The sequence below is a fragment of the Coptis chinensis genome, unplaced genomic scaffold (assembly GCF_015680905.1).
Source record: "Coptis chinensis isolate HL-2020 unplaced genomic scaffold, ASM1568090v1 utg1029_pilon_pilon, whole genome shotgun sequence".
NCBI classification, from domain to species: Eukaryota; Viridiplantae; Streptophyta; class Magnoliopsida; order Ranunculales; family Ranunculaceae; genus Coptis; species Coptis chinensis.
Window position 1 is genome coordinate 186381 of NW_028238094.1, and position 25844 is coordinate 212224.

Below are 25844 nucleotides of genomic sequence, written 5' to 3' on the forward strand. Positions count from 1 at the left end.
CGATGTTTCATTAATTAGTCTTTGAGATTAGTTCATTGCATTTGCATCCGTGTTCCAATATCCCAATTAATTACTCTTTGAGGTTAGTTCAATACATCCGCATCCAGTTTAGATTTCCGTTAATTGCTTTTCTAGGTTAGTTCGATAGTTTATAATTTGTTTGCATACATGTAAGAGTCCTGCTTTTATAAACTCACTTTTCGTTTTGGGTTCCTAATTACTGTGTAATTGCTAATGTGAGAAGGCTAAAAAGTGGACATTTATGCTTTGAGGTCAATCGATCTTGCTTACATCCGACTTCCAATTTCTAGTTAACTATTTTTTTAGATTATTTCAATGCATTTGCATCTAATTTCTGATTTCCCGTTAGTTAATTTCTTATTTTAGTTTAATGCAGTTGCATCCAGTTTTTGGTTTTCTGTTAATTATTTTTTGAGGTTAGTTCAATGCAGTTGCATCTAATTTTAGATTTTATGTTAATTGTTCTTTGAGGTTAGTTCAATGCATTTGTATCAAGTTTTTTATTTCTTGTTAATTATTTTTTGAAGTTAGTTCAATACAGTTACATCAAATTTATAATTTACCGTTAATTATTCATTTAGGTTAGTTCAACATCGCGGTTTCATCCATTTTTCAATGTTTCATTAATTAGTCTTTGAAATTAGTTCATTGCATTTAGATCTAGTTTCGATTTCACTTAATAACTCTTTAAGGTTAGTCCAATACATCTGCATCTAGTTTCTAATTATTTGAGGTTAGTTCGATACAATTATATTCGGTTTCTGATTTCCCGCTAACTATTCTTTAAAGTTATTTCAATGCATTTGCATTTAGTTTCCGATTTCCCACCAATTATTCTATGAGGTTAGTTCAATGCAGTTGCATTCTGTTTTTGATTTTATGTTAATTATTTTTTGAATTAAGTTCAATACATTTGCATCCAATTTTCGGTTTCCCATTAATTATTATTTGAGGTTTTTGATGTATTTGCATACCGTTTCTGATTTTCCGTTAAATATTTTTCAAAGATTTGCATCCAATTTATAATTTCCGTTAGTTATTCTCTCATATTAGTTTAATGCAATTTGCATAAAGTTTCGATTTCCCATTAATTACTCATTAAGCTCTTCGCTTATGTATTTGAATCCAGTTTTGATTTTCTTATAATTATCCAATGTGGTGTGTAATACAAACTTCTACTGATCCATCCGTAGTGTCCTTGCAAATATGACATAAAAAATAAATTATGTTTAATTTACTATGTGGGATCATCGAAGATTATCCAGTTCCCGATTTCCAGTTAATTATTCTTTAAATTATGCATGACTCATTATGTGAAATCTTCAAAGATTATCTACGAACGGGTGCTGTTATATTAATTATTCTGAAAAATATTTGCAAATATATAAAACTATTATATATTGATATTATATTGATCACTCAACCAAATTTTTTATAACGTGAAAATCTCACTCTCCATTAAAAAAAACATAACTCGCCTTTGATAAAACCCTTCAACTTAATTTTGTTGTTTAATAATAGAAGTTTGATTGAAGTTTTATGAGATTGTCTAATAAGAAAAAGTTAATATATATTGAAGCTACTTTCGAATAGCAAGGAGTTCTCAATCATACGAAAGACATAATATAAACATCATTTTAAATACAAAACTATACTTATCGAGATATTCCCATAACATATAACCCAACTATATTTTGAGGTTAGTTCAATGCATTTTTTGCATCTGAGTTTTTGATTTTCCATTATTTATATTTTGAGGTTAGTTCAATGCATTTGCATACGATTTTCCATTATTTATATTTTTTGAGGTTAGTTGATGCAGTTGCATCCAATTTTCTATTCCCAAGTATTTATTTTTTTGAGATAAGTTCAATACAATTGCATCCAGTTTCTGATTTTTGCATCTAGTGTATTTTTTGAGATTAGTTCAATGCAATTGCATCCGGTTTTCGATTTCTCGATAATTATTTTTTAAGATTAGTTCCACGCACTTGCATTATGTTTCCAATTTATAATTAATTTTTCTTTGAGGTTAGTTTAATGCAGTTGCATCTAGTTTCCGATTTCTCGTTAATTTAATCTTTGAGGGTTAGCTCAATGCATTTGCATCCAGTTTTCGATTTTCCGACAATTATTTTTTGATGTTAGTTTGATGTATTTGCATCCAAGTTTTGATTTTCCATTAATTATTATTTGAGGTTAGTTTAATGCAATTGTATCCATATTTAGATTTTCTATTAATTACTTTTTAAGATTTGTTTAATGATTGCATTTACATTCAGTTTCCGATTTTTCGTTAAATATTATTTGAGATTAGTTCGATATATTTGCATCCAGTTTTCGGTTCCCCATTAATTGTTTTTTGACGTTAGTTTTATTCAAGATTATACATATTTTAAAATATTTGTCATTATTGTTTTGCGTTATTATTATTATTATTTTCATTTTCTATTATATATTTTGTGATGTTATTTTTGTATAATTGTTTTTAACTATGTTTTGATGCTGTGTTAAGGATATATTTGAAATAAGTCAGTGCTTTATCATAGACACTAAAATTGTATGATTTGTTATAGAGAATTAGTTTTTACAAATCACCTATTTTTTAGCAATTTTTTTTTATTTGATCAAATATATAAGAATTGGAACACTAAAAGTGTTTGATTCGTAATAGGAAATTATTTTCTACAAATTATTTATTTTTAGCATTTTTTTATTTGATCAAATATATAAAATTGGAAATACACTCAAACTCTCCAAATATAAATAGAATTTACTCAAACTTTCCAAATTATATAATTTAATTATAAAGCTTTCAAAATACTATATTTGATTTGCATATAAGGAATCAAGGACGAGTTTCATATTAGAGGTGAGTAGAAAATCCTTCATTTAAAGGTCTCTTTTTAGATATAGATAGTAGATATTGTGATTTACTATTTAGATAATGTTGGTTTGCATTGAAACACACACAGATATGTATCTCGATGTAAATCAATGGTTACCATTAATATAGGTCGGTTAAGTAGGTCTGTGTATCATTATTGGGCGAAACGAGTAGTACTACACGGATCGGACTTACTATATATTGCGACTCACTATTTAGATAACGTTGATTTGCATTAAAATACACGCAAGTCTCTCAATATAAATCAATGATTACCATTAGTAGGTCGGTTAAGTACGTCGTCAAATTAGTAGGTCCGTGTATCAAATAGGAAACCATGAGACCCTTCCAATTTTTCCGGTCACTTTAATTTAAGTTACATGTCAGCACCGATTGTCCAATATATAAAAATACTAGTATAATTTTGTAAACACACACACACACAACTATGTATGGGACCCGCATATAGACCCACCGGTTTAAAAAATTTGTTTTGAATCTCGATTAGAAAAAATTGAAATTTCGTCCAATAATTTAAAATATAAAATTGTTTAAATTTAAGTTAAAGACAAAATAGTAATATACAAATTTCTATAGGGGTAAATCTGGAAAGAAAAAAAGTGACAAAAAATTATTTAAGTTTTTCATAATAAAGAAGTTATCCATATTGATAACTGCACTTTCGATATCAGCGGTATTTTCTGGTATATCAGAATATTTCAAACTTTTCAGGAGAAAAGAGGCTGAAGAAAATAGCTTTAGCAAATAGGCCTAGGGGATCATCACAAAAGGATTTGTAACAAAATTATAGCTGGCCTTACTTTGCAGAGAAGCCTGCAATAGGGACAAATGGAGGACAGGGATTTGAGGATCCGGCACGTAAGAAAATGCTAAAAACCTCATCACATTTTGTCAGCATATGATAAAGAACGTGGTTTAATTGGTCTTTCTGATGAGTGTAATCAGCAGTCCAGCATGCAATACGGATTGGCAGGAACACTTATCTGGCAATCATTTGCATTACAGAGGATCACAGCTGCAGAGATACCAGTACTATCCTATACTCAATTTTTTCTTCTCAAGATTTTTGTTTTTCAAACAAAAATATAGACTTGCTCTTCTTATAGGAAATGGGATACATTTTGATCTGTAGAAATGCCAATCTTTGGTGATGCATTGATGCAAAAGATGCAAAAGATGGACGTTTTGTAATGAGAAATCATTTTTCAAACTTCCAGGAGCCCTCTGGTATGAGGTTTTAATAATACCCTATGCAGCTTAAATGTACCACCATGGCGCCAAAAATAATGTAGTTCTCAAAGTTCTTAAATATATAGTTCTCGGACCTATCGTGAACGCCATCTGCATTATGCACTACGTGAATAATAATAGAGTGCATGATGGTATGTGATCCAAAAGAGTTCTTATCTTTCTTTTGAGGGAATATTGCCAAGATTAGTTTAAGACATAAAAGCACAAAAATCACCATTTCCCATGAAGCTCTTCAAAATGTAAAACACAAGCATTGTGTTTCTTGATGTCAATTTTACAATACAATAAGTCACCTATCTAATAATACATGTCATAGGGCTCCTAAGCCCCATCCAAAAGCTCATATATCATTTCAGCAAGTTGTGACATGACATTTTAAGTGAGCTCAAATAGTGTGATGATTAATTAAAAGTTGATGGGTAACAGGGATCAAACTTACGAGTCAACAAAAACTGTTGGATCTGGGCATATGGAGAAAAGGCTTAAAGGGTCTTCTGGGCCTTTGGAGAAAAATTAATTGGGTGGATGTTCATCGCAGGCCGTAGGCACAGACAACCCCAAGTAAACAACTAATTATTTACACAAAATTGTACGGCAAAAACTACACTTTAGCGTCTATTGCCAAGATATCCGAATGTACAAGAGGAGAGGTGATTCCACTATCTGTAGCAACTATCGGTTGAGCTTCCTCCTTAGACTTTGACCAAAGGTATATGTAGAGCCCCACAACTATCAAAATGGACCCAACAATACTGCAAGAGAAGAATGCAATATTTCATCAGTAAAATTACGATTTGCTTATGATTCAAAACTGTGTGAGAAAGAGTTATGTGGTTACCTTCCAGCATTCATTTTGTGCCCAAGAAATAAGGTCTCAAGAATGGTAGTAAAGAGAAGTCCCAGAGGACTGAAAGAGGCCACAAATACAGGGCCCTTAAGTCCAGCGCACCAGGCAACGAAGAAGTTGGCTAATCCACTGTTAAGTGCTCCCTACATAACCAAGCAACCCAATGTATGAGCAAATTCCAGAAACTTTACCTTGTACGGATAGATCGACCTCGTAATTATTTCCAAAAAGTGTATGAAAATGCCATATACTGGACAATGAACACGCAATGGAGATATTAACAGAACAAGATCAATCTTGTTTGTATAATTCTATTTATTTTCTGATCGAATATGGTCCATTAAGCAGGCTCTAACATCGTTATAACCATTTAATCACACGAATTGCATCTTGAGATCTTCCGAGGATCTCACCTCGGCATAATGACGGAGAAATAGACAAGATATACAAGAATTTGGAAGGAACTTACACCAACTACTATGTTCAGTAGCTCCAGGTCCCATTTAAGCTGCCACTGAGAAGCCTTGTGATTCAAAATTACAGCCACTACTCCTGTCTGTAATGTAGCAAAGAAGAACATGATAGTTGTCATGGACAACTCAGCTGGATATCTCTTTGTCATTGGTTCCTGCAGGTAAAAAAACCAATTCATACCATTACAATTGATACAAAGCCAAGTTAATTTTCAGGCAATTTGTGTGTAATTGTTGGTTATGAACGTTTGGGATTTATCAAGGCCCAGTTAATTGATTATTAAATGGAAGGATGACTTCTGTACGTCACAAAGTGTTTTGGACTCACCAGCATTAGGATCCATGTGCTAAAAGCAATCACTCCGGCAATCACCATGACCAAACCAAAGGCCCAGTTTGTGGTATCTGCGACTGTTAAATTAACAGTAGATTCATGCCAGAGCATGAGGGTCAATGCCCCTGATACAGATAAAATGGTTCCACATAGTTTGCCATTCCCCCACAAGGTGTCAAGTTGGAGCTTCTCTTGTCTTGTGATGAGAGAGAGGATGAAAGTAATTGCAGGAATCATGTTAAGAACAGAAGATTCTATTGTGCTTGAGATGAAGTAGAGTGCTGTCGATAACATGATTTGCGGAAATGTTATCCTGAGAAATATAAATGGGAATTAAAAAACTTTCTTAGTGTATAGTAGTGGCACTATTACGTATCAGAGACAAGAAAGCCTTTCGATCGGCAAATGACTTCTCATAATTACATACATACCCAATCAAAGCCAGGAGAAAAATCATTCCTGAAATGTTCAGTGTGAGCTTAGGCATGTTTTTTCTGCAGCAAAAATGATATCAAACGATTAATGAAGCATGCAATATATACTCAGGTGATGCCATGAATTTGTCCATTTCGTTGCCAACTGAAGATTCTGAACATATGTTACCTTTCAAAGATGAATGCAAGTAAACCCATGAAAAGCGTGGCTAATATGAATTGATACACTAGAAACACAGTAGCGCTGATTCCTTGAACCAATATCACCTTACTTAAAACTATATAGCTTGCTGTAATCACTTGCACCAACACTAGACTTCCATGGGGAGCAATCTTTTGTGCAACACTCTTCATTGAAGATAATCCCATAACCTCTCTCTCACTCACTCAATTTTTTTGTGAATTAGTGGAACACTGCAACATGGAAGTTTGTTTTGAATACAATATACATAGATAGATGTTTATAGCCGCCTTTCGTCCACTTGAATTCGTATGAACTTTTGATAGCATTGATATCGTGGGACATCATTGATACACGTGCATCTCGTGGATTACTGTCTTTGAGATATGATAGAATGAACCTGAGTGTACTGACAACTTCACAATGAAACTATCACATTGTATTGTACAAATTATTATCAAATGAAAATATCAAAGTTGGAGATCAAAGATTAACGCTCTCCCCCAGTCCCACTACTGAGTAAGAGCTTAGACACTATATTGCTAGGTATCAGTGTATCACCATTTTTGCCTTTTTCCAAACAGAATTACTTCATACATCCCCAATAAGCACGGGTGATAAGGATGTTTATACATCAACAAGCCCCTCTGATTTCACTATTCTTTAGATTCGAGTTAATTTTCACTGTCTGAAACTTGACGGTGATATTTCCGAAACTCAGGCCATCCCGTATTTTCACGAGTCTAACGCATTATCTATGGGAAGACAAAAGTAGCTTGCAGAACATACATTATCAAATTTAAACATCAACAAGTTGAATAACGACAATACGCATGATGGCTCATGCACTGAGTCGTTCTCAGGTAATTCAGGACAAAGCACTTCGATTTGCCCTTGCAAAGGTCATGTATTCCACAAATAACAAAGGTAACTGATCAAAAAATACTTATCATCATTCATCAGTTCAAAACATCAAATTCAAGAATCCCTGTATGCTACTTTCACAAGTGAGTCTAGGTTAATGTTCGTACAACACAGGAAGGAACTACAACTCATTACGCGTCATGCAATTGCTGGAATAGAAGGTTCATCACTATAGGATACATGGAAACAAGTAAGCTTATGGTGTGTTTGACAACTAGGATTTTAGGGTGGAAGAATCACCCTATTTGGCAACCTTTTCTGCACTGGAATGGAAACCTCAAATCCCCAAAATCAAGGAATTCTAAGTTTCTATAGGGGGGGCAGAAACTTGAGATTTCCATATATTCAGGAATTTTAACTACTTGAAATTGTAAGTCTTGGAATTATATTTTCAATTCCAATTCCAAAAGAAAACTTCCAGACAGGCCCTTAATGTTATTCTGAAAACAGAGAATCGGGAAACATGTGAAGCTTTACAATTGACCTTCTGATGAGCTGCATTTGTGACAGTTAGCAACCTCAGTCGCCTTGAAGGCAGTAAAGCTGACGAATATTCCCAGAAGCTGCAGAATAAACATAGCCAAGTTAGTCCTTTCACACCCTTATTTACATGGAGAATCAACGAGTCATGCAGTTGCAGTAACGGAAGAAGCAGGTCATGTTAAACTCTACCAAAAATTTTGATCTGCCTAATACACGCGGTTCCAAAAAATGGCCCTCAGGCAATTAGCGCTTTGCCAAAACAAAATAAGCATGCATTTTGACTGCCTTTAACCAGACACATGCTTGCTTCATGCAAGCAGAATATTAGTCATCCCACAACCATGCTTGCCAGACACATCTGTGAGTGACGATTGCAAGCATCGACTGCATTCTTGATGTCAGACCATCAGTTATACCAAGTACCAACCCAGCATTCCTTGATTAGATGTTCCAATTACATTCGATAAAAGCATGTTAGGAGCAATGTAGCTCAAACTAAATTGAAACGTTGAAAATGAATTAACCGTGAATTATATGCTGTTCTAGGAAGCAACAGTGTTTGAGTATATTAAATCAACATGGCAAACAGTAAAGTATACATATGCAATAAAATAGTCAATAAATGAATTTACATGGATCATATAGCCAGGAGCCCAGGACGTTGATATGATGGTTTTTCCAAATGTGACCAGATTGCAATTATGCGAACGACAATGAAAGAGTGGATATATGAATGTATATATGGAGGGGCCAGATGTTTTACCATACAACCAATCTTTAAAGTACACATGAAGGGCACATGATAATTCCCGTTTCCGATTCTCCTCAAGAGGAATATCCTGCAAGGCTTGCTTAATCTCTTCTAAACTCTGATGCTGCAAAGTAATTGTGGTGTTAGAAGGAAAAGCTGTGGCTAAGAGCAGGGTGAACCTCAGGCAGTAATCAGCATAATTCAGTAAACATACATTTTTCTGCTGAGATGCCATGTAAACCTCAGGTAATGGGAAAGGATTTTGTTTTGTGGACAGTGATGATTCTTCTCCAAACCAGTTAGGAATCTGCATACCAAGAAAATTAAAGAAATGTTTTTTTTTAAAACCACTAATAACATTAATAATATAAGAGTATAAAGTGCTTATATATTTCTATACAATGTCCCCGTTGGAAAAAGCGCAACTCAAGGAGTCATGTTTCAGATGATGACATTTTCCCCACCCCAATCTAGACATTTTAAATGGTCTGGTTCTATATTGCTAAGTGACTATACAGGAACATTACACTGAATTCCAGTAGACCACTGAGGAAAACCACAGCACCATGAACGACTCCATATATAGTTGAACCAGAATGTGAAGAACAAACATTAAAAAATAAATTAAATTTAAAAATTAAATAAAAATTAAAAATGAAACCTAATACTCAAAAAGTAAGACCATACCAAAAAATTTGTGAACTGGTCAGGGTCAAGAGATGTAGCAGACTCAGCTTGAACATCAGAGACCCCAGTAGGATGAGACAATGAGTCATGTGGATCAACCATTCCCAAAACCAGAGGTTCATTCCACCTGTTGATAGTTGCATCAACACCAACTTGACTCATGTGCTCCTCCAATTGTGGATAAAATGTATTGTACGGTGCAACCTGACGAAAAAATGACCATAAGTTCTCGATACTTTGTATAAAGTGAGGTAAGCAAGCTGTCAGTTTAAATAATACTCCCCTAACAGGATTAAGATTATTTGACCTCAATATATAGGTCTCAAGGAGAAGAGTGTGGAAACAGTGCCACTGCAGTGACAAAAAAGAGTGTAAAAAAATAAAAGAAAGAAACACTCACCTGCAATTTATGATTATCGCCAAGAATGAATGGTTGCTGATTTACCCCCAAGAAGAACACACACTCTCGACAGTTGGCTATGCAGATCCGTTTAGCAGCTGTAACTACTTGCACTCGTTCACAGTGCTCCACTCGTACAACCTGTGACATGAAAACAAATTCAAGACCAGAATCGCCCAGAAGGAATTAAATGATAATAAAATGAATTTTAAGTTTTTTTAAATCATGATGAATACATCTACAGAAGGGCAGTGTACACTTATAGAAAACGAAACAGAATGGTACTGTAACTAAACAAGTGTTTTGATAGTACTCACTAATCAGCAACGTAATTAGCATAGTTGTCAAATCGTATATTGTATCATATATCATTTTCCATATTTTACATTATCGTATTATGTATCGTAAGATACGGTATTTTTAAAATTATATGGGAAGGGATAGAGGTGCATTCATTATGCGCACATTATATATATGCAATAAATTCATACTTTGCAAGAAAGGGTATTAAGGATTGAAGAGTGAAGACTCGTGATTATAGTTTCATATGTGTTTGTGCATGTGTATGTAAGTTTTGTACAAAAATAATCTTATCACAAACAATACTACTAGTGTATGGTACAAAATGTCATCATTCTCAACCATTAGGCCCAAATTAGTATTAGACATAAAAGGATAGGCTAGATGTTAGATGAGGAAGCTAGTTGTTGCTTTTGCATTACAGTTGTTGTTTATCATAGCCTAAAACCTTAGATGGCTTTCTAAGGCTTAGAAAGGAGAAGAAAAAACAAAATAAATCTTAAAAACTCGTTTTCGGATAATTTTTTTTAATATTTCATGTGTTTGAAGTGAATCGCTTGATACGGAATGTATCATGTATCGTATTGTATCGTTCGATATGCTCCCTGTATCGTGCGATACATAAGACTTTCGATACACTAGTGTGATACGTATCGATTTGCTTTTGATACGATACGTATCGTGTATCGTACGATAGTGATAGCTATAGTAATTAGCACCTTTAGACCAATAACGTAACAAAATTATAAAGGAACTAGGAATGCATAGTTCAACTTATATTTGGATGGCTTATTGTGGATAAATATCCACCACTGTGAATACGTCGTGGTTGTGGAAAACTGAAAACTATGGAGAAACTGAAGAAGAGTTGGTTAAACAGTGAACACGAATTGGAACTTTATGAAATGTTTAGGATACACATAATCATACACTTAGTACATTCATGTACCATTTTCAACGGATACATCATATATGTGAAGAAGAAGATATATCCATGAAATATAATCAACTTCATCCCTTGTTAAGCTTTAGTAATATAATACTCAATAAGGTCGAAAGGCATCAAGATCTAATCCCATCACAATTTTTTTTGAGTTGGATAAAGAAATTACTTGATACAGTTATGTAATTCAAACGTAAAAGCCATAACAGCTTGATAAATACCTTTCCAACAGCTCCAAGAACTATTGTTGCATCAGAACAACCATAAATAGTGGCATATTTCAAAGGTGCTAATATGTAAATCACTGAATCGTGACAATTTAGAACCTGCAAGAAGGTAAATTTCACAGTAGTGTTATCTGAGAGGTTAGAAACAGTAACTCAACAAGTACCTTGAATAATTAGGGAAGTAAGTCTTCCCTGCACACAAACAACATAGCAAATTATGCATCATAACTATAACCACCATGGCAAATATGATATGTAAACAGGCAGGACTTCAGCAATTTCACACACATGTCCAACGGCTACAATATGAAGTTTTTTTTCCATGTGGTTCACCGAAAATGGGGTGGTGGTAAGTTAAATTGCAACAACTAATGGGGAACTAATATGATGGTAAGTCAGTATCACCCTAACAGTCAATATTCTCTATACCAAGTATATATGTTGTAATGGTGTAATGCGTACACTCTTGGCGCGATTATATAATGTGCAAGACAAAGTATTGATTTTGCGATTAACTGTACAATATAGCAACCAGCCCAAAGCATTAAACTTCAATATCATGGTGAGTGCATGTGAGAAACACACAATTCCTCTTATTCTCTTTCCGATCTTCGTCTCGTCTAGTTGCAAATTCTGTAAGTAGAATCCCAGAATTTGAGCCCAAACAGCGAAAGTGCGTACCAAAGCCAGTGAACTGGCATACGAAAAAACCACTTTGGGGGCACTCAAAAGTTTGAGTCTTGGTTACATGTTTGTGTATTTCAAGCGAAATACTGTTTCTAGAAAGTACAGTAGTAAGTAGTCCGTAATGGCGTAAACTATTTTGAGCATTGCACATCCGGAAGAGTAAAAAATGAAATAAATCAATTATCACACTGCAAAAAGCTCAAAAGCTAAATTGGGGGACAACTAGCAAGAATGCAAAGAACAATACCCCGTTGCCCCAGCAATTACCTTTACTGAGGAGCCAATATCAGATGCTTTCTTGACAATTGAACTCTTCGAGATCCCCTCCACAAAACTTAAACTCCTAGGGCATGAGTTTGAGCTAACATCAGCCATGGTAATATCCTGATCAGCTGCACTGGGTGGGCCACTTTCTTTGGAAGAACCTCTTTCAGCACTTTGTTCCAAAGCAGTAACTATATTCTGAATAATCCACTCATGAACTTGTGCTGCAGAAACATGTACAGCTGGCATATCTGGATCTGAATTCGCAAAAAAAGGAGCAGCCTGACGCAATGGGACTCCGTCAGACCCCTTTTCCCCAAACTGCATGAGGAACCCAAGGTGATCAAACCTTTCTAAGGTCAATACCTGCATAATAAAGTGAGTTACTAACTCATAGACAAGGCACTAATCTTTTTTTAAATAAAGCTTTTGAAAATGGAAAACCAACCAGCTCATCTTCGCCTTCTCCAGGTGTTGCCAGAAGAGAAAGTATATTATCCAGGTGCTTTTGCAAATAAGATAACTGATGAACCTCTTCATCAGCCTGAGATGGCACAAACCGGCGGCTGTTGCTGCGCACAAGCTGCAGCCGAAACACAAAAGTCGCGTTTAACAAACTTTGAATCACTTTTGTCAAGAGTATGTTTTAGGGATTATATATTTCTCAACAAGCCGGACTTTTGTCTAAACATTCAAGATTCAGCAATAGTCACTCACAAGTCAAAACTATGTGGAAACATTTTAACAACACACTAGCAAAGAATTGAACGAAACAATAGCCAATACTGCATAGGATTAAAGAACATATTTTAGGTACTTATGGTCCTCTACATCATACAATGGCCATCAGAATCCCACTTAACAAGGCAAATCAAAATAATATATAAAAATAGTTGAGTCTACATGGGATGGACTTTTGTTCCACATCAGCTTGCCTGGAACTCGGACATCCTGGTATCAATGCTAGCTTCTTTACAAAAAACTTCTAGAAGACTCCCACAAGATCCCACTTCTGCAGCCGTCCACTACTTTTCATAATAAAAATGAATTGGGATTCGAATCAAAATAATTTTTCTTTAACTGTCTTTTATGACCTTTTTTTGCTAGATAACAAGTCCTGCAAGGTGATGGTTACATTCGAATCAAATCCCCTCTCTCACCAAGTTGTCTGTGGCTTCTATCCACATTACCAGTCCTTGCACAACCATTCCGTACTTAAAACTAATAGCTGCCCCAGAACCAACTCTCCAGCAATTGAAAGGACTAACATTAAAACTTTTTACAACGTATCAACTAAAATACCATCCCTACATTCACAATAACAACGAGACGAAGTAACTCAATAGCAATATTCAGCTGCGAAAAGTCGACCCTATATTCACATTTCTATATCTTTCTTGTATATAAACATTTCTGTCACACACAAACACTCTTTCATATAATAATACCTCAATTTCCAACAATTATAAAAACTAAAAATGACAATGCAATAAAAAAAAAAAAAATTACCTGTAATGGGGAGAGGGCAGAGAGATAACCATCAAAAGCAGAAGTAGAAGGCCAAACATCAGCAACAGAAGCAGAATCTTTATGAGATCTAGGCAAAAGTCTTTTATAACCTTGAATATAAAGAAATATAATCAGATCATAAACAGAGATCTCATCATCACCCTCAGATTTACAAGGAAGAACAGAATCAATTGTGTGAATAACAAGTTGTGAAATATCAATTGAGATCTGAAGAACATCTGATATTGAATCTGCTTTGATTTTGTTTTTGTTTTGAGATTGTTGGATTAATTTGTCTTTTATAACAGATAATGTTGTGATTCCATCTGTAAATATCAGTTTTGAGATTGGTAATAAACCGTATTCAAATGGTTCTCTTCTTGCTCGTAAAACTGGTCTCACTGGTGTTGTTGGTGGTTCGGTTTCTTCGTTCATTTCGAAAAGGAAATGGGCAAGTGTGTATTGTGTGTGTGTGTTTTCTTTTCTGGTTTTGTTTTGTGAAAGAAAAAGTTCAGTCTAATTTTTTTTAGTGGGCTTATTATTAGTCACAAATTTAAGGCCTGCCCAATTTATTTTTATTTAATACCAATTATGAATTTCTTCTCCGCTATCTAGCGGAAAAAACTCTAACTATAAACTTGTAAAATACGCAATACGCAAGGTGGGAAGACTCTAGTTATGGAGGGGAGCAGCAATACGCAAGACTACAGCAAGAAAGGATGTGAGGATAACATAAACAGTGAGGGCTCAACTTTCTCCCCCTCGTGGCTCATGCGGTGGTCGCCCCCCACAACCATATCTATCTCCATGACGATCCAAGCCCTGAACTCGCCGGGATAGGTACCACCACGCGTTCAACAACTAAAGGACCTTTGGGGAAGTTCAAGTTGATATTATGTGTTTGTCCGAAACTAAAGCAAGTCAAGAAGGAATAAAGAAGCCGAAAGTAAACAACCTAAGATGAGTGGGTCTTTTCGCTCCTCTGCTAGGAAGGAGGGAGGTCCGCAGTCTTGTGGAGGGAAGGAATCGATCTAGAAATTCTTGGAGCATCACGACACCAAGTTACAGGTAAAATTGTCAATTATTTCCATAAGGAGCCTTGGTTTTTCTCTTTTGTGTATGGAGAACCTATTGCTCATAATAGGAATAAAGTTTGGAATGAGCTAAGGGGATTAGCCCCTTTGATCCATGGACCATGGATTCTATTTGGGGATTTTAATGCCATTGCTAGTCTAGATGAGAAAATAGGGGGAAGAAGTAGAATTACAAAAAGTATGGAGGAGTTCAATGGCCTTATCACTGACCTGGGGCTGGTGGACTTAGGGTTCAAGGGCCCTAAGTACACTTGGAGTAACAATAGAAGGACTCAAGATCACATCTTGGAAAGGCTTGATCGAGCCTTGGCTACACCTGAGTGGCTAGCTGCTTTCCCAAATGCCCAGATCAGGACCTGGGCAAATGCTACCTCTGACCATATTTCACTGTTTATAAATCTGGCTAATAAAGGTGAAAAACTGCCTAGACCTTTTAAGTTTTTTGATATGTGGCTTAAAAATGAGGATTGCTTGGCTGTTATTGAGAAAGCTTGGAATTCGATAAAGGCTGATCTTCCTGATAGAACCTTTATAAATAAGATGAGTAAGACCGGAAGGATCTCAGCCTGTGGAATAAGCATGTGTTTGGGAACATCTTCACCAATATAAAGGCTACCCAAGCTAAGCTAAATTCTGTTCTGTCAAAGCCTTTCAGTATAGGAAACTATACCAAGGCTAAGAAGCTTAAAGAGGAGCTCCAGGACTGGTATATCAAAGAAGAAGACTTTTGGAAACAAAAGTCATCTAATACCTGGCTTAAAGATGGTGGGAGAAACACAAATTTTTTTCATTTATCCACCATATATAGAAGAAGAAAAAATAACATCGAAAAGATAAGGAATAATGAGGGGGAATGGCAGGAAGGAAGAACAGAGGTGGGAACTTCTCTTAATCAATATTTTAAGGAGATCTTCATCTCTGATCAACCTGAGACAAATGAGGAAATCCTTAATTTGTTTCAACCTTGTGTTACCCCCACAGAAAATGAAAGGCTCACTGCAACTCCTACTTCTGAGGAGATTTGGGCTGTGGTCAAGAAGATGGGGAGCCTTAAGTCCCCTGGACCAGATGGGTTCCAAGGCATTTTTTATCAGAAATGCTGGGCTACCATTAGGGCCAACTGTGGTTGATTTTGTTCAGGACTTCTTTAACCTGGGGTCCTTGAACCCAGAGGTAAATGAGACCTTTATAGCTTTGATCCCAAAGGTTGCTAACCCAGACCATGCTTCCAAATTCAGGCCTATTAGCCTATGTAACTTTGGGTACAAGATTATCTCCAAAATTCTAGCCAACAGACTGAAAGGTCTGATAAATAAAATCATATCCCCATTCCAAGGGGCTTTTATTAAGGGCAGAAGCATTGGGGATAATGTTGGCCTGGCTTGTGAGGTTTTTCATAACATGAAAAACATGAAATCTAAAAGAGAGGGTTGGATTGCTCTTAAGCTTGACATGGCCAAGGCCTATGACAGGGTGGAATGGGTCTTTGTTGACAAAATCTTTGAAAAACTTGGTTTCAATGAGAAATGGAGACATATGATATACCAGTGTGTATCTACTGTCTCATTTCAAGTCATGCTCAATGGGTCCCCTCTGGAAAAGTTCACCCCTGAAAGGGGAGTTAGGCAAGGGGATCCCATATCCCCATACTTGTTCATATTGGTCTCAGAAGCATTATCTAGAATGGTGGCCAAGGCTGAACAAGAGAAAAGGGTCCATGGGATCAAAATCAAAAGACATTCTCCTGCTCTCACTCATCTGCTATATGCAGATGATTTGATCCTCTTTACTAAAGCAAATGTGGTAGAGAGTGGAAACCTGAAGAAAATTCTGGATGAGTACTATGCTGCCTCAGGGCAAAAAATTAATTATGAAAAGTCCAAATGTTTTCTTCAAGAGGGAATGTCAACTATAGACAAAAGATGAAGCTTAAGAGGTACTGGAAAATCAGAAATTTCTCTCCAAAAGAGAAATATCTGGGGGTGCCTATTATGCTATCAAGGAAAAAGTCTGAGGACTTTGATTACCTGGTAGACAAGATTCATACCAAGATAAAAGGATGGAAAGCAAAGGTGTTATCCCAAGCTGGGAGAACAACTCTTATCCAAGCAGTGGCTCAGACCATACCCCTATATGCAATGTCAACTTATTTGCTCCCTGTGGCAACTTGCAATAAGATTGACAGAGCATGCAGAGATTTCTGGTGGTTTGGGAAGGAACAAACAAAAAGTGTCCATACCAAAGGGTGGGACTCTATCTGTCAACCAAAACAAGTTGGAGGTTTGGGGTTAAGGAAGGCTAGGGATATGAATATGGCTATCCTTGCAAAGTTACCATGGAAGGCTGCCACTGATGTATCTTCCTTATGGACAAGAACCTTGTTCAGCATATATGGGAAGAACTGGATCGGAGATGTGGACAAACCCCCTGAAAAAGCCTCCTACTTTTGGAAAGGCATACACAAAGCTTTCAATGCCATTAGTGGGGGCTTAATATGGGGGATTGGGAATGGGGAAACAACTTATCTTCTAAAAGACCCATGGCTAAAATGTAAGAACAAGCCAGTGACCCTGGAAGAATTGGGGGTGGAAAACCCTAGATTGCAGAACAAGGTTGTCTCGGAGCTGTTTTTGAGTGACAAAAGTGGGTGGGATGAAACTAAGATAAGGAATCATTTTGATTCTTACCTGAGCAACCACATCCTGGCTATCAAAGTTAGACCTGAGCAAGCCTTGGCTGACAAGATGAAGTGGAATGGGGACAAATATGGGCATCTAACTGCTAAATCAGCATATAGGTTCCTCAAACCAGAGGATGGTTTGGGACAAAGTTCAAGCTGCAACTCCCACTCCCTCACCCAGGTGTGGAAATCCCCACTACCAGCTTTTATTCAGTTGTTTCTATGGAAGCTATACATGCATATGCTTCCAATGGGAGACATACTGGCAGAAAGAAAGATAAAAGGGGATTTATCATGCCCATATTGCTTAAGGGAGTTGGAAACAGCTGAACATCTGCTCTTCACATGTGAATGGACACCTGCTAAGGGAGAGAGAGCGTGAGAGGAGAGAGAGGCTACATATGTATTTTTGTTGTTTTAAATTAAAACACTTAAAGGGGCAAAACTAGCTTTTTATATTTTTGTCCTAAAACCATAATTCCCACCCACACCTGCTAGATACATAATTCTCACCCAATTTTGTCCTATGGGCTCGATTTTTGTTTATTAGTTTGGTTGGGCCAGGTATGGGTTCCACTCAAAACACCTCACTCTCGGCTAGCATCCGGTTCGTTTTTCAGAGAAGCCTTTAGACGACATTTTAAGACCAGTTGGCCCGAAAGAGAAGATGAGGGCAGGAATGTACCAGTTAATAATATTCTAAAATGAAGTATTTTGTGTTGGGTAACAAACTTGGTAAATAAGGAATAGAAGACCAATGTCCACTGTTATGATGAATTTGACAATGTGGTGGATGAAATCAAAGAGACTGTTCCTAAAAATTTGCAGAATATTATACAAAATTTGTCACACCCCAATTTTTCATTGAATTTGAATTGACAACAAATAGATATTTACTCTATTTCCACGTCATCCAAATCCTACAAATCCCGAGACATGAACCGAGATCATACCTTTCTGATAAACATGTATTTAATTACAACAAAAAAACAAATATTGGAATAAGAATATTTGCATAAATCCCAAATGAATAACCTCCAAATTACAATCATCCTAATATATTGAAAAACGTCAAACCGAAATAAAGATAAACGAGAACGTCTAAAGTCTCAACTTATTAACTCAAATCCAACATACAATAATAAAAAAATGGTAGAATCTCTAAAGAAAAACAAATCCTAAGCAAAGCCAGCTACTCCAACTATAGTTTAACGGTTTTCCAACTCAAACAGTTACTGCTGCTGCGGTTCTGCGAAAGTTCTAGGTTCCATAATTAACATACCCCCGAACTCAAAGCAAATTAACATTTGGATGCCGATGAAAAGTTGAGTTTGGAATTCCTGATTCTTCCGTGAAATTGACGACAACAAAAGCACATGGAGGGTAAGTAAGACTTTCACACGTGTCAAAAACCACCCGACCACAGTCAATCCACCGTGTGAAGCAGCTACTTGTTCTCTCTCTCTCTCTCCCCTATCGCTTGTAAAGTAAATGGAAAAGAAAAGAGGACACACCTAACCAAAGCCAGAGAACCAAACAAGACATCCTTCTTAGGTTCCTTCTACTTTCTCCCTTTTTCCCCTCTATTCTGATTCCGGATCTCTTTTTTCTCCTTTAACATTCACAACTAGTTTCTCAAAGATTCAATCTTTACTTGTTTTCATTTCAGATCTTCAACCTTACTTCTCAACATGCTCTTCTTCTTCTGAACATTCAAGGTAAGTTTTTACTCCTCGAGATCTGTGTTCCATTGCTTTTCTGTAAGTTATAGCATTATTATTTAGTAACGTTGGAGGGTTTTGAGTTTGAATCAGTTTTGGGGCAATTAAAAGTAGAAAAGATGCAGCAAAGACCTCAACCAATGGAAGATTTTGCTTTAAAAGAGACATCACCTCATCTTGGAGGTGGGGGTATTAGTGGAGACAAGCTTACTAGTACCTATGACCTTGTTGAGCAGATGCAGTATCTGTATGTTCGGGTCGTAAAAGCCAAGGATTTACCGGGGAAAGATGTGACGGGTAGTTGTGACCCTTATGTGGAAGTGAAGCTTGGGAATTATAAGGGTACGACTAGGCATTTTGAAAAGAAGACGAATCCGGAATGGAATCAAGTTTTTGCATTTTCGAAGGATAGGATACAGTCTTCGTTTATTGAGGTTGTGGTGAAAGATAAAGATTTGGTGAAGGATGATTTTATTGGTAGGATTATGTTTGATTTGAATGAAATACCTAAACGTGTTCCGCCCGATAGTCCGTTAGCTCCACAGTGGTATAGATTGGAAGATAGGAAGACGGATAAGATTAAGGGTGAGCTTATGTTGGCTGTTTGGATGGGTACTCAAGCGGACGAGGCATTTCCTGAAGCGTGGCATTCTGATGCTGCGGCTGTTAGTAGTGATGGTGTGTCGAATATCAGATCGAAGGTTTATCTGTCCCCTAAACTTTGGTATGTTCGGGCTAATGTGATTGAAGCTCAGGATTTGGTACCTACTGATAAGGGAAGGTATCCAGAAGTTTATGTTAAAGCTATACTTGGAAATCAGGCATTGAGAACGAGAATTTCTCAGAGCAGGACCATAAATCCCATGTGGAATGAGGACTTGATGTTTGTAGCTGCAGAGCCGTTTGAGGAGCACTTGGTTTTGAGTGTGGAAGATAGAGTCGGACCTAACAAGGATGAAGTTTTGGGGAAGTGTGTGATTCCTTTGCAGAATTTGCATAGAAGACTGGATCACAAGGCCGTGATTAGCAGGTGGTTTAACCTAGAGAAGCATGTGATTATAGATGGGGAGAAGAAAAAAGATACTAAATTTGCCAGTAGGATACATTTGAGAATCTGTTTGGATGGTGGCTATCACGTTCTCGATGAATCAACACACTACAGCAGCGATCTAAGGCCAACTGCAAAGCAGTTGTGGAAGTCAAGCATTGGGGTTTTGGAATTGGGAGTTTTGAGTGCTCAAGGGTTGATGCCGATGAAGACGAAAGATGGACGTGGGACCACAGATGCCTATGGTGTTGCCAAATATGGGCAGAAATGGGTCCGGACAAGGACAATCATAGATAGCTTCGCACCAAAATGGAATGAGCAGTACACTTGGGAGGTTTATGATCCATGTACTGTCATTACCATTGGGGTGTTTGATAATTGTCATCTACATGGAGCCGATAAAATTGGGGGCTCAAAGGATTCAAGGATTGGAAAGGTGAGAATTCGGCTTTCTACGCTTGAAACGGATCGAGTTTATACTCACTCATATCCTCTTCTGGTGTTACATTCTTCTGGGGTGAAAAAGATGGGTGAAATTCAGTTGGCTGTGCGCTTCACCTGCTCTTCTTTGATTAACATGTTGCATATATATTCTCACCCGCTGTTGCCGAAAATGCACTATCTTCATCCTTTATCTGTAACCCAGCTTGATAGCTTGAGGCATCAGGCCACTCAGATTGTCTCAATGAGGCTAAGCCGGGCTGAACCACCATTGAGGAAAGAGGTTGTTGAATATATGTTAGATGTGGATTCTCATATGTGGAGCATGAGGAGGAGCAAAGCCAATTTTTTCAGGATTATGGGAGTCCTGAGCGGTATAATTGCTGTTTTCAAATGGTTCGATCAGATATGCAATTGGAAGAACCCTCTAACGTCAGTTCTGATTCATGTGTTGTTCTTGATACTTGTGATGTATCCAGAACTGATATTACCAACGATTTTTCTGTACCTTTTCTTGATTGGGGTATGGTATTACCGTTGGAGGCCAAGGCACCCTCCTCACATGGACACTCACCTGTCTCATGCGGATAAAGTACATCCAGATGAATTGGATGAAGAGTTTGACACATTCCCTACCTCCCGGCCAGCTGATATTGTGCGGATGAGATATGACCGCCTGAGAAGCGTTGCGGGAAGGATACAAACAGTAGTTGGTGACTTAGCTACACAAGGGGAGAGGTTGCAGTCTCTTTTGAGCTGGCGCGATCCGAGAGCTACGGCTCTGTTTGTCCTTTTCTGCTTGATTGCAGCCATTGTCCTGTATATTACCCCATTCCAAGTTGTGGCCCTTCTCACAGGTTTCTATGTGTTAAGGCATCCGAGGTTCCGCCACAAGCTTCCCTCGGTGCCACTCAATTTCTTCAGGAGATTGCCAGCGAGGACAGACAGCATGCTCTGAGCACACTCTATTGCGGTTCTTCAGGAGATTGCCCTGAGCACTTTGTTCTTGTAATTGCCTCCTTATCTCCTATAGTGATATCTCACCTTGTACAAGTATGCTGTGCAAATGATTTGATGGGGGGTGGAGCTTGTTTTTTATTTCCTTTTGTTTCATTTCAACTTCTATTGGTGGGCTGATGTTTGGTCCTGCAATCTTGATCTTCCTACGCTGGTAGGAATCCTCAATTCCTATCTGATCTTTCTATGTCGGAGGTCTCTGTTTTAAAGCTGTCTTGTTTGATTATAGTTATTGTATGAAATATATGTTAATCTGTAGGTGTTCTGCATTTGCATGTGTTTATGACCTTATTTTGTTTAAGTTTAGTCCAGTAAAAGTATTATTTGGGACTTCAATCGAATGAAGAATTGGAACTTGGACTGTTGGAAGGATCTTTTACTTCTAAAATTGAGATGTGTTTTAGCTTTTTACAGTTGAAAATGCCTCTTGATCATATTCTTCCAGAGTTCAAATGCCTTTTCTATGTATGATGTTGATGTTATTACTATTTCAATCACTTCATGTCGACGTATTCCTCATTCCAGGATTGATATTGGTAGCAATTGTTCTCTTCAAGAAAGTGGTTGTGAAGACCATTTTATGTGGATGCCCTCTTATGCGTGTATTTCTCTATCCTCTTTTCATAACACACCACAGTAATGCACCATTATAACTAGTTAAAGTAATTGACACGTTTATTATACATTGTTACCCTATGTTGTCAAGGGCTGCTGCGAGGTAAATTGCTGAAAGTAAAAAATGCACTAGATTTGCAGATGACAGGCTAAAATGCCCTAGTGGTACTGTGGAGTTTTGTGACAATGATGACTTGTTAGACTACAGAATATAGCTCACGGAATCAACCTAAGACATTGTTTTGTTTTCAAAAACATAATTTGTTGCATTTAGTGTTGTGCTTTCTGTCTACACGACTGCATTATATTATGGGTTCCATGCTTCTATATCATATTTTACTGTACACAGGTATATTGTATCGTTTCCTTGCTTACATCCATCTTACTTTATTAAACACAAACATTTGGGGTTCGCAATGGTTGGTGACCCGCATTAGGTAGTCAGGTATGTAGGGCCTCGTTAATAATTCTCCATTTACTGTAACCACTTGTTTGATTTTTCCTCAGCTAATTTGATGCGTCTAGTTGCAATTAAATTGACGTCTTGTTTATAGGCTTGTCCGTTCTGTTTATAGCAATTAGCAAGAGTATTCTCTGCAGGCTTCTATCTGAGATAACTGATACATTCACTGTCATATCTCTTGTGCAGTATGCACTAATGGAAGTTGGGTGAAGGAGAAACGGTATTGGGGCGAAGAAAAAATGAGAGAGAAATTGAGGACAGACAAAACCAACTAACTTGGTTTTTGTCCGCATACTCCCTCCTCTTTCTGCCAAAATCGTTCGCTTCGCTCACTTGATTAAGCTTAAAATAAAATGGCGGCAGTATATATTTGAAATTTCGAATTACAGCCTGGTAAATGATATATAAGGAAGTTGGTGAACCTCTGCACCATGGCATTTTAGATTTTATTAAGAGTATCAAAAGATGAACGAAAGAGTTTTATTTTTTTATTTTTTTTTTGATAATAGGCCAGCCTATGTAGAGAACACCCAAGAACCACTGAAAAGATGTTAGTGCCCTGCATTTTGCTTTTACAAGCCCAAACAAAGTTTTTTAATACCTCTATCACGAGCCCAACCAAATTGGGCCTTAAAAAGATGCATAGCCTCCATTAGATTGGTTTCTGTTTCTGTTTTGATTTTGTATCTGTTTGCACTTTGCACGCACACCTTGTGTGTTGGTAATTTTGTATGTACGTGAACGAATAGGAAAGGAGCTAGGGGAGATGGAAAGAGAGAGAAAACCAACATACCCAAAAAGGTTGGATTAGAGAGAAAATCTCAAACATACTTCATTTCTCAAAAATAAGATCAAACCTCAAACTAAATTACAACACCTATCATCTCAATATCTCAACCATCCATTTATGAGGATCAGAAAAAGATTTCCTCCACCTATTCTTACACCATCAGATCCTACCCCAGTCCAACCACTATCATTATCACATGAAGAAAAGTTGCACCAGCATGTTGAAGCTGAAAGCTTCATTCATCCACTTTGTGATCTACCTCAACATGACTCACTCACACAACCAAAACAAGCCCATTCAGATCCACAGCTCATCAGTGCAAGAGCAACCAATGGTTGGATTTGCTCCAAAGATAATGAAGAGAAACAACTCAACAAGAAAAGCATGCACCACACCTCTTCTACCCATGATCAGGTCAGTTTTACACATATCTTTGAACTATTTCTTGAAAAATGGCCTAATTGCACCTACCAAGTGCACATTGTGTGATCGATTTCTTGTTCAAATTTGTGATGAGTGAACTATTTCATCCGTAGGACCCAAAGTCGCAACTTGGTCGCATCGGTGAAGAAGCATCATTAGGTAGCGCCATTTATCGGAGGTAAGGGTTGTATTTAGGATTCTATCTGGGATGTACTAGTCAGTACTCAGTAGTCTTACTACAATGCCATGGTGTATTGAATTTGTTAGTGATTCTGTGCCATCCCCATACCCCATACATGCATGTTGCACCATGTCTATGACATTAGTCTACTACTCTACTAGTTTCACATGACATGATAGAAGATTGGACAGAAGGGATTCTTGAGTTTGTGAACTAATTAGCTAGCTAACTTCCAAGATATGCGCCATTCTAGCATAGAGATGCTTGGATGAGCTGTTATATTTCAAGTGCGTGGTGGTCATTTTCATTATTTATTGCTATTGTTTATAATTATGTTAGGAATGGACCGAATAGGAATAGTTTTGGTGCAAAAGCATGTGTTGGACTCTCGGTTTCATCCTCTTCATCCGTCCAAGGTATGCATGATTCACAGTGTGCAAGAGTTGCTACGTCAATTTTACAGTTTGGGTATGTTATAAACTTATATTAGTTAATTTCATTGACGGTTTATCTTTTTCGTCGACATACCATATATGGTGGGCAGGTGGAATGTGGTGCAATGAGGATATAGTGTTTCCATTGAAGAAGAGAAGAGGGAGATGTTTAGATAGAATGGAGAAAGAAACGATGCATGCTAGAGTGAAATCAAAGACAAGGGAACATTGGAAAGAACATCATCAAGAAGAACGAGTTTATAGGCTGGACCTTAAAACTGCGATTGATAAGATCTCAAAGAAGAAGAGAAAGAGAGTAGATGTTGATAGTAAAATGATGGAGGGTTCAAGGTGCAGTCGTGCTAATGGAAGAGGATGGAGGTGTTGTCAACAAACTCTTGTTGGTTACTCGCTATGTGAGCATCACTTGGGTAAGAGAAGACTCAGAAGCATTACTACAGTTCCTAGTACAAGTAAGAATATTGAGAAACTACGCCATCGTCGTCATTATCTTTATTGACGACACCATATGTTGAAGAAGAAAAGGAGAATGACAAGCCATGGATGATAACAAAGAAAAAGAGGAAGATTGGAATGGTGAAGGCGCGATCCATAAGAAGCTTACTTTGCGAAACTCGAACACCACATGCACCACAACAAATGCTAGAGACTACTACCAACTCGTGATGCTAAGTGATAGTGTAATGAATCAATATTGATGATTATTGTTTACACGTTTGCATTGGTGAATCAAATGATCCATGTTGGTTTCAAGTTCGAACTGTTTAAGAAATCTTGAAATGTGAGTTTGCTTTTTAGTTTAAGATTAATGTTTAGATATAAAAAAATTATAATTTGATGAAAGCTTTGGGTTCGGGTTGATGGATATGCTTGTAATCAAAACCAGTTGCCATTCATCTTTAATTTTTGTGGAATGCGCTACCTTGTCCACTTTTTTGGGACAGGTGAAAATGGCCTTTTTTTTGGTCTTTTAGTGGGCATCCACGTGACATGCAGGCATTCTTCAATTTGAAATTTTGGATGAAGCAAGGAGCAGTCTAATAATAAAGAGTTACAATGCAAATTAACCCTAACTTATAGTGCTACCCAGCATCCATTTTCATCAAATGGTTGCAAACTTTCAATGCACATGTTCCTGTCTATCTATATAAACTACATATAGTTCTTGCACTAGACATTATTTGAGCATTCTATCTAAATTAGTAAGTCCATTTTCTTTGTATCATAATTTAGTCTTCACGGAATAAAATTAATGCAATTCATAGTTTTACGAGGAAATGTGAAGCTAAGAA

General features: G+C 37.0%; 5 protein-coding genes across 9 annotated transcripts; 3 read left to right on the forward strand and 2 right to left on the reverse strand.

Moving 5' to 3' along the window:
• Positions 1-4418: 4418 nt before the first annotated feature.
• On the reverse strand, positions 4419-6911 carry LOC147474250 (auxin-induced protein 5NG4-like). The gene is made up of 6 exons (XM_086586408.1): positions 6438-6911; positions 6266-6328; positions 5829-6147; positions 5497-5655; positions 5019-5170; positions 4419-4932 (listed from the first exon to the last, which is right to left on the reverse strand). The coding sequence occupies exons 1-6, from the start codon at positions 6635-6637 to the stop codon at positions 4782-4784; spliced, it is 1044 nt and encodes a 347-aa protein (XP_086442534.1). The 5' UTR covers positions 6638-6911; the 3' UTR covers positions 4419-4781.
• Positions 6912-7381: 470 nt separating this feature from the next.
• On the reverse strand, positions 7382-14130 carry LOC147474251 (uncharacterized). Of its 3 annotated transcripts, XM_086586406.1 has the most exons (9): positions 13625-14128; positions 12564-12698; positions 12119-12481; positions 11159-11263; positions 9695-9835; positions 9295-9498; positions 8822-8914; positions 8620-8731; positions 7382-7936 (listed from the first exon to the last, which is right to left on the reverse strand). In XM_086586406.1, exons 1-9 carry the CDS (start codon positions 14057-14059, stop codon positions 7893-7895), a joined length of 1632 nt encoding a protein of 543 aa, XP_086442532.1. In that variant the 5' UTR covers positions 14060-14128; the 3' UTR covers positions 7382-7892. The 3 variants fall into 3 exon arrangements, with proteins under 3 accessions (XP_086442532.1, XP_086442533.1, XP_086442531.1); XM_086586407.1 differs by lacking the exon at positions 9295-9498 and having other exon boundaries at positions 13625-14130; XM_086586405.1 differs by having other exon boundaries at positions 8620-8914; positions 13625-14130.
• A 768-nt stretch (positions 14131-14898) lies between these two features.
• LOC147474252 (uncharacterized) lies at positions 14899-15327 on the forward strand. Its single transcript, XM_086586432.1, has one exon. It carries the CDS (start codon positions 14899-14901, stop codon positions 15325-15327), a length of 429 nt encoding a protein of 142 aa, XP_086442558.1.
• A 3523-nt stretch (positions 15328-18850) lies between these two features.
• On the forward strand, positions 18851-21894 carry LOC147474253 (FT-interacting protein 3). 3 transcript variants are annotated; one of them, XM_086586482.1, is made up of 3 exons: positions 18851-18952; positions 19068-19116; positions 19213-21894. In XM_086586482.1, the coding sequence occupies exon 3, from the start codon at positions 19239-19241 to the stop codon at positions 21564-21566; it is 2328 nt and encodes a 775-aa protein (XP_086442608.1). In that variant the 5' UTR covers positions 18851-18952; positions 19068-19116; positions 19213-19238; the 3' UTR covers positions 21567-21894. The 3 variants fall into 3 exon arrangements, with proteins under 3 accessions (XP_086442608.1, XP_086442609.1, XP_086442610.1); XM_086586483.1 differs by having other exon boundaries at positions 18863-18949; positions 19066-19116; XM_086586484.1 differs by having other exon boundaries at positions 18886-18952; positions 19194-21894.
• Positions 21895-23472: 1578 nt separating this feature from the next.
• On the forward strand, positions 23473-25413 carry LOC147474254 (WRC protein). Its single transcript, XM_086586424.1, is given in 5 exon segments — positions 23473-23907; positions 24030-24094; positions 24437-24513; positions 24642-25016; positions 25019-25413. Coding segments are annotated over 5 exon segments (1014 nt in total). The 5' UTR covers positions 23473-23610; the 3' UTR covers positions 25219-25413.
• Positions 25414-25844: the final 431 nt, after the last annotated feature.

Bases quoted from the DNA above. Each gene is read 5' to 3' on its own strand.
- LOC147474251 (XM_086586405.1), bottom strand. From the start codon at position 14,059: ATGAACGAAGAAACCGAACCACCAACAACACCAGTGAGACCAGTTTTA. The intron at 9,499-9,694 runs GTGAGTGTTTCT...TTTTTTCGTCAG, and splicing joins GCGATAATCATAAATTGCAG to GTTGCACCGTACAATACATT. The intron at 7,937-8,619 runs GTAAAACATCTG...TTTATTCTGCAG, and splicing joins CTTTAAAGATTGGTTGTATG to CTTCTGGGAATATTCGTCAG.
- LOC147474253 (XM_086586482.1), top strand. From the start codon at position 19,239: ATGCAGCAAAGACCTCAACCAATGGAAGATTTTGCTTTAAAAGAGACA.
- LOC147474252 (XM_086586432.1), top strand. From the start codon at position 14,899: ATGGAGGAGTTCAATGGCCTTATCACTGACCTGGGGCTGGTGGACTTA.
- LOC147474250 (XM_086586408.1), bottom strand. From the start codon at position 6,637: ATGGGATTATCTTCAATGAAGAGTGTTGCACAAAAGATTGCTCCCCAT. The intron at 5,171-5,496 runs GTAAGTTCCTTC...TTGGTTATGTAG, and splicing joins TACTGAACATAGTAGTTGGT to GGAGCACTTAACAGTGGATT. The intron at 4,933-5,018 runs GTAACCACATAA...CTTCTCTTGCAG, and splicing joins CACAAAATGAATGCTGGAAG to TATTGTTGGGTCCATTTTGA.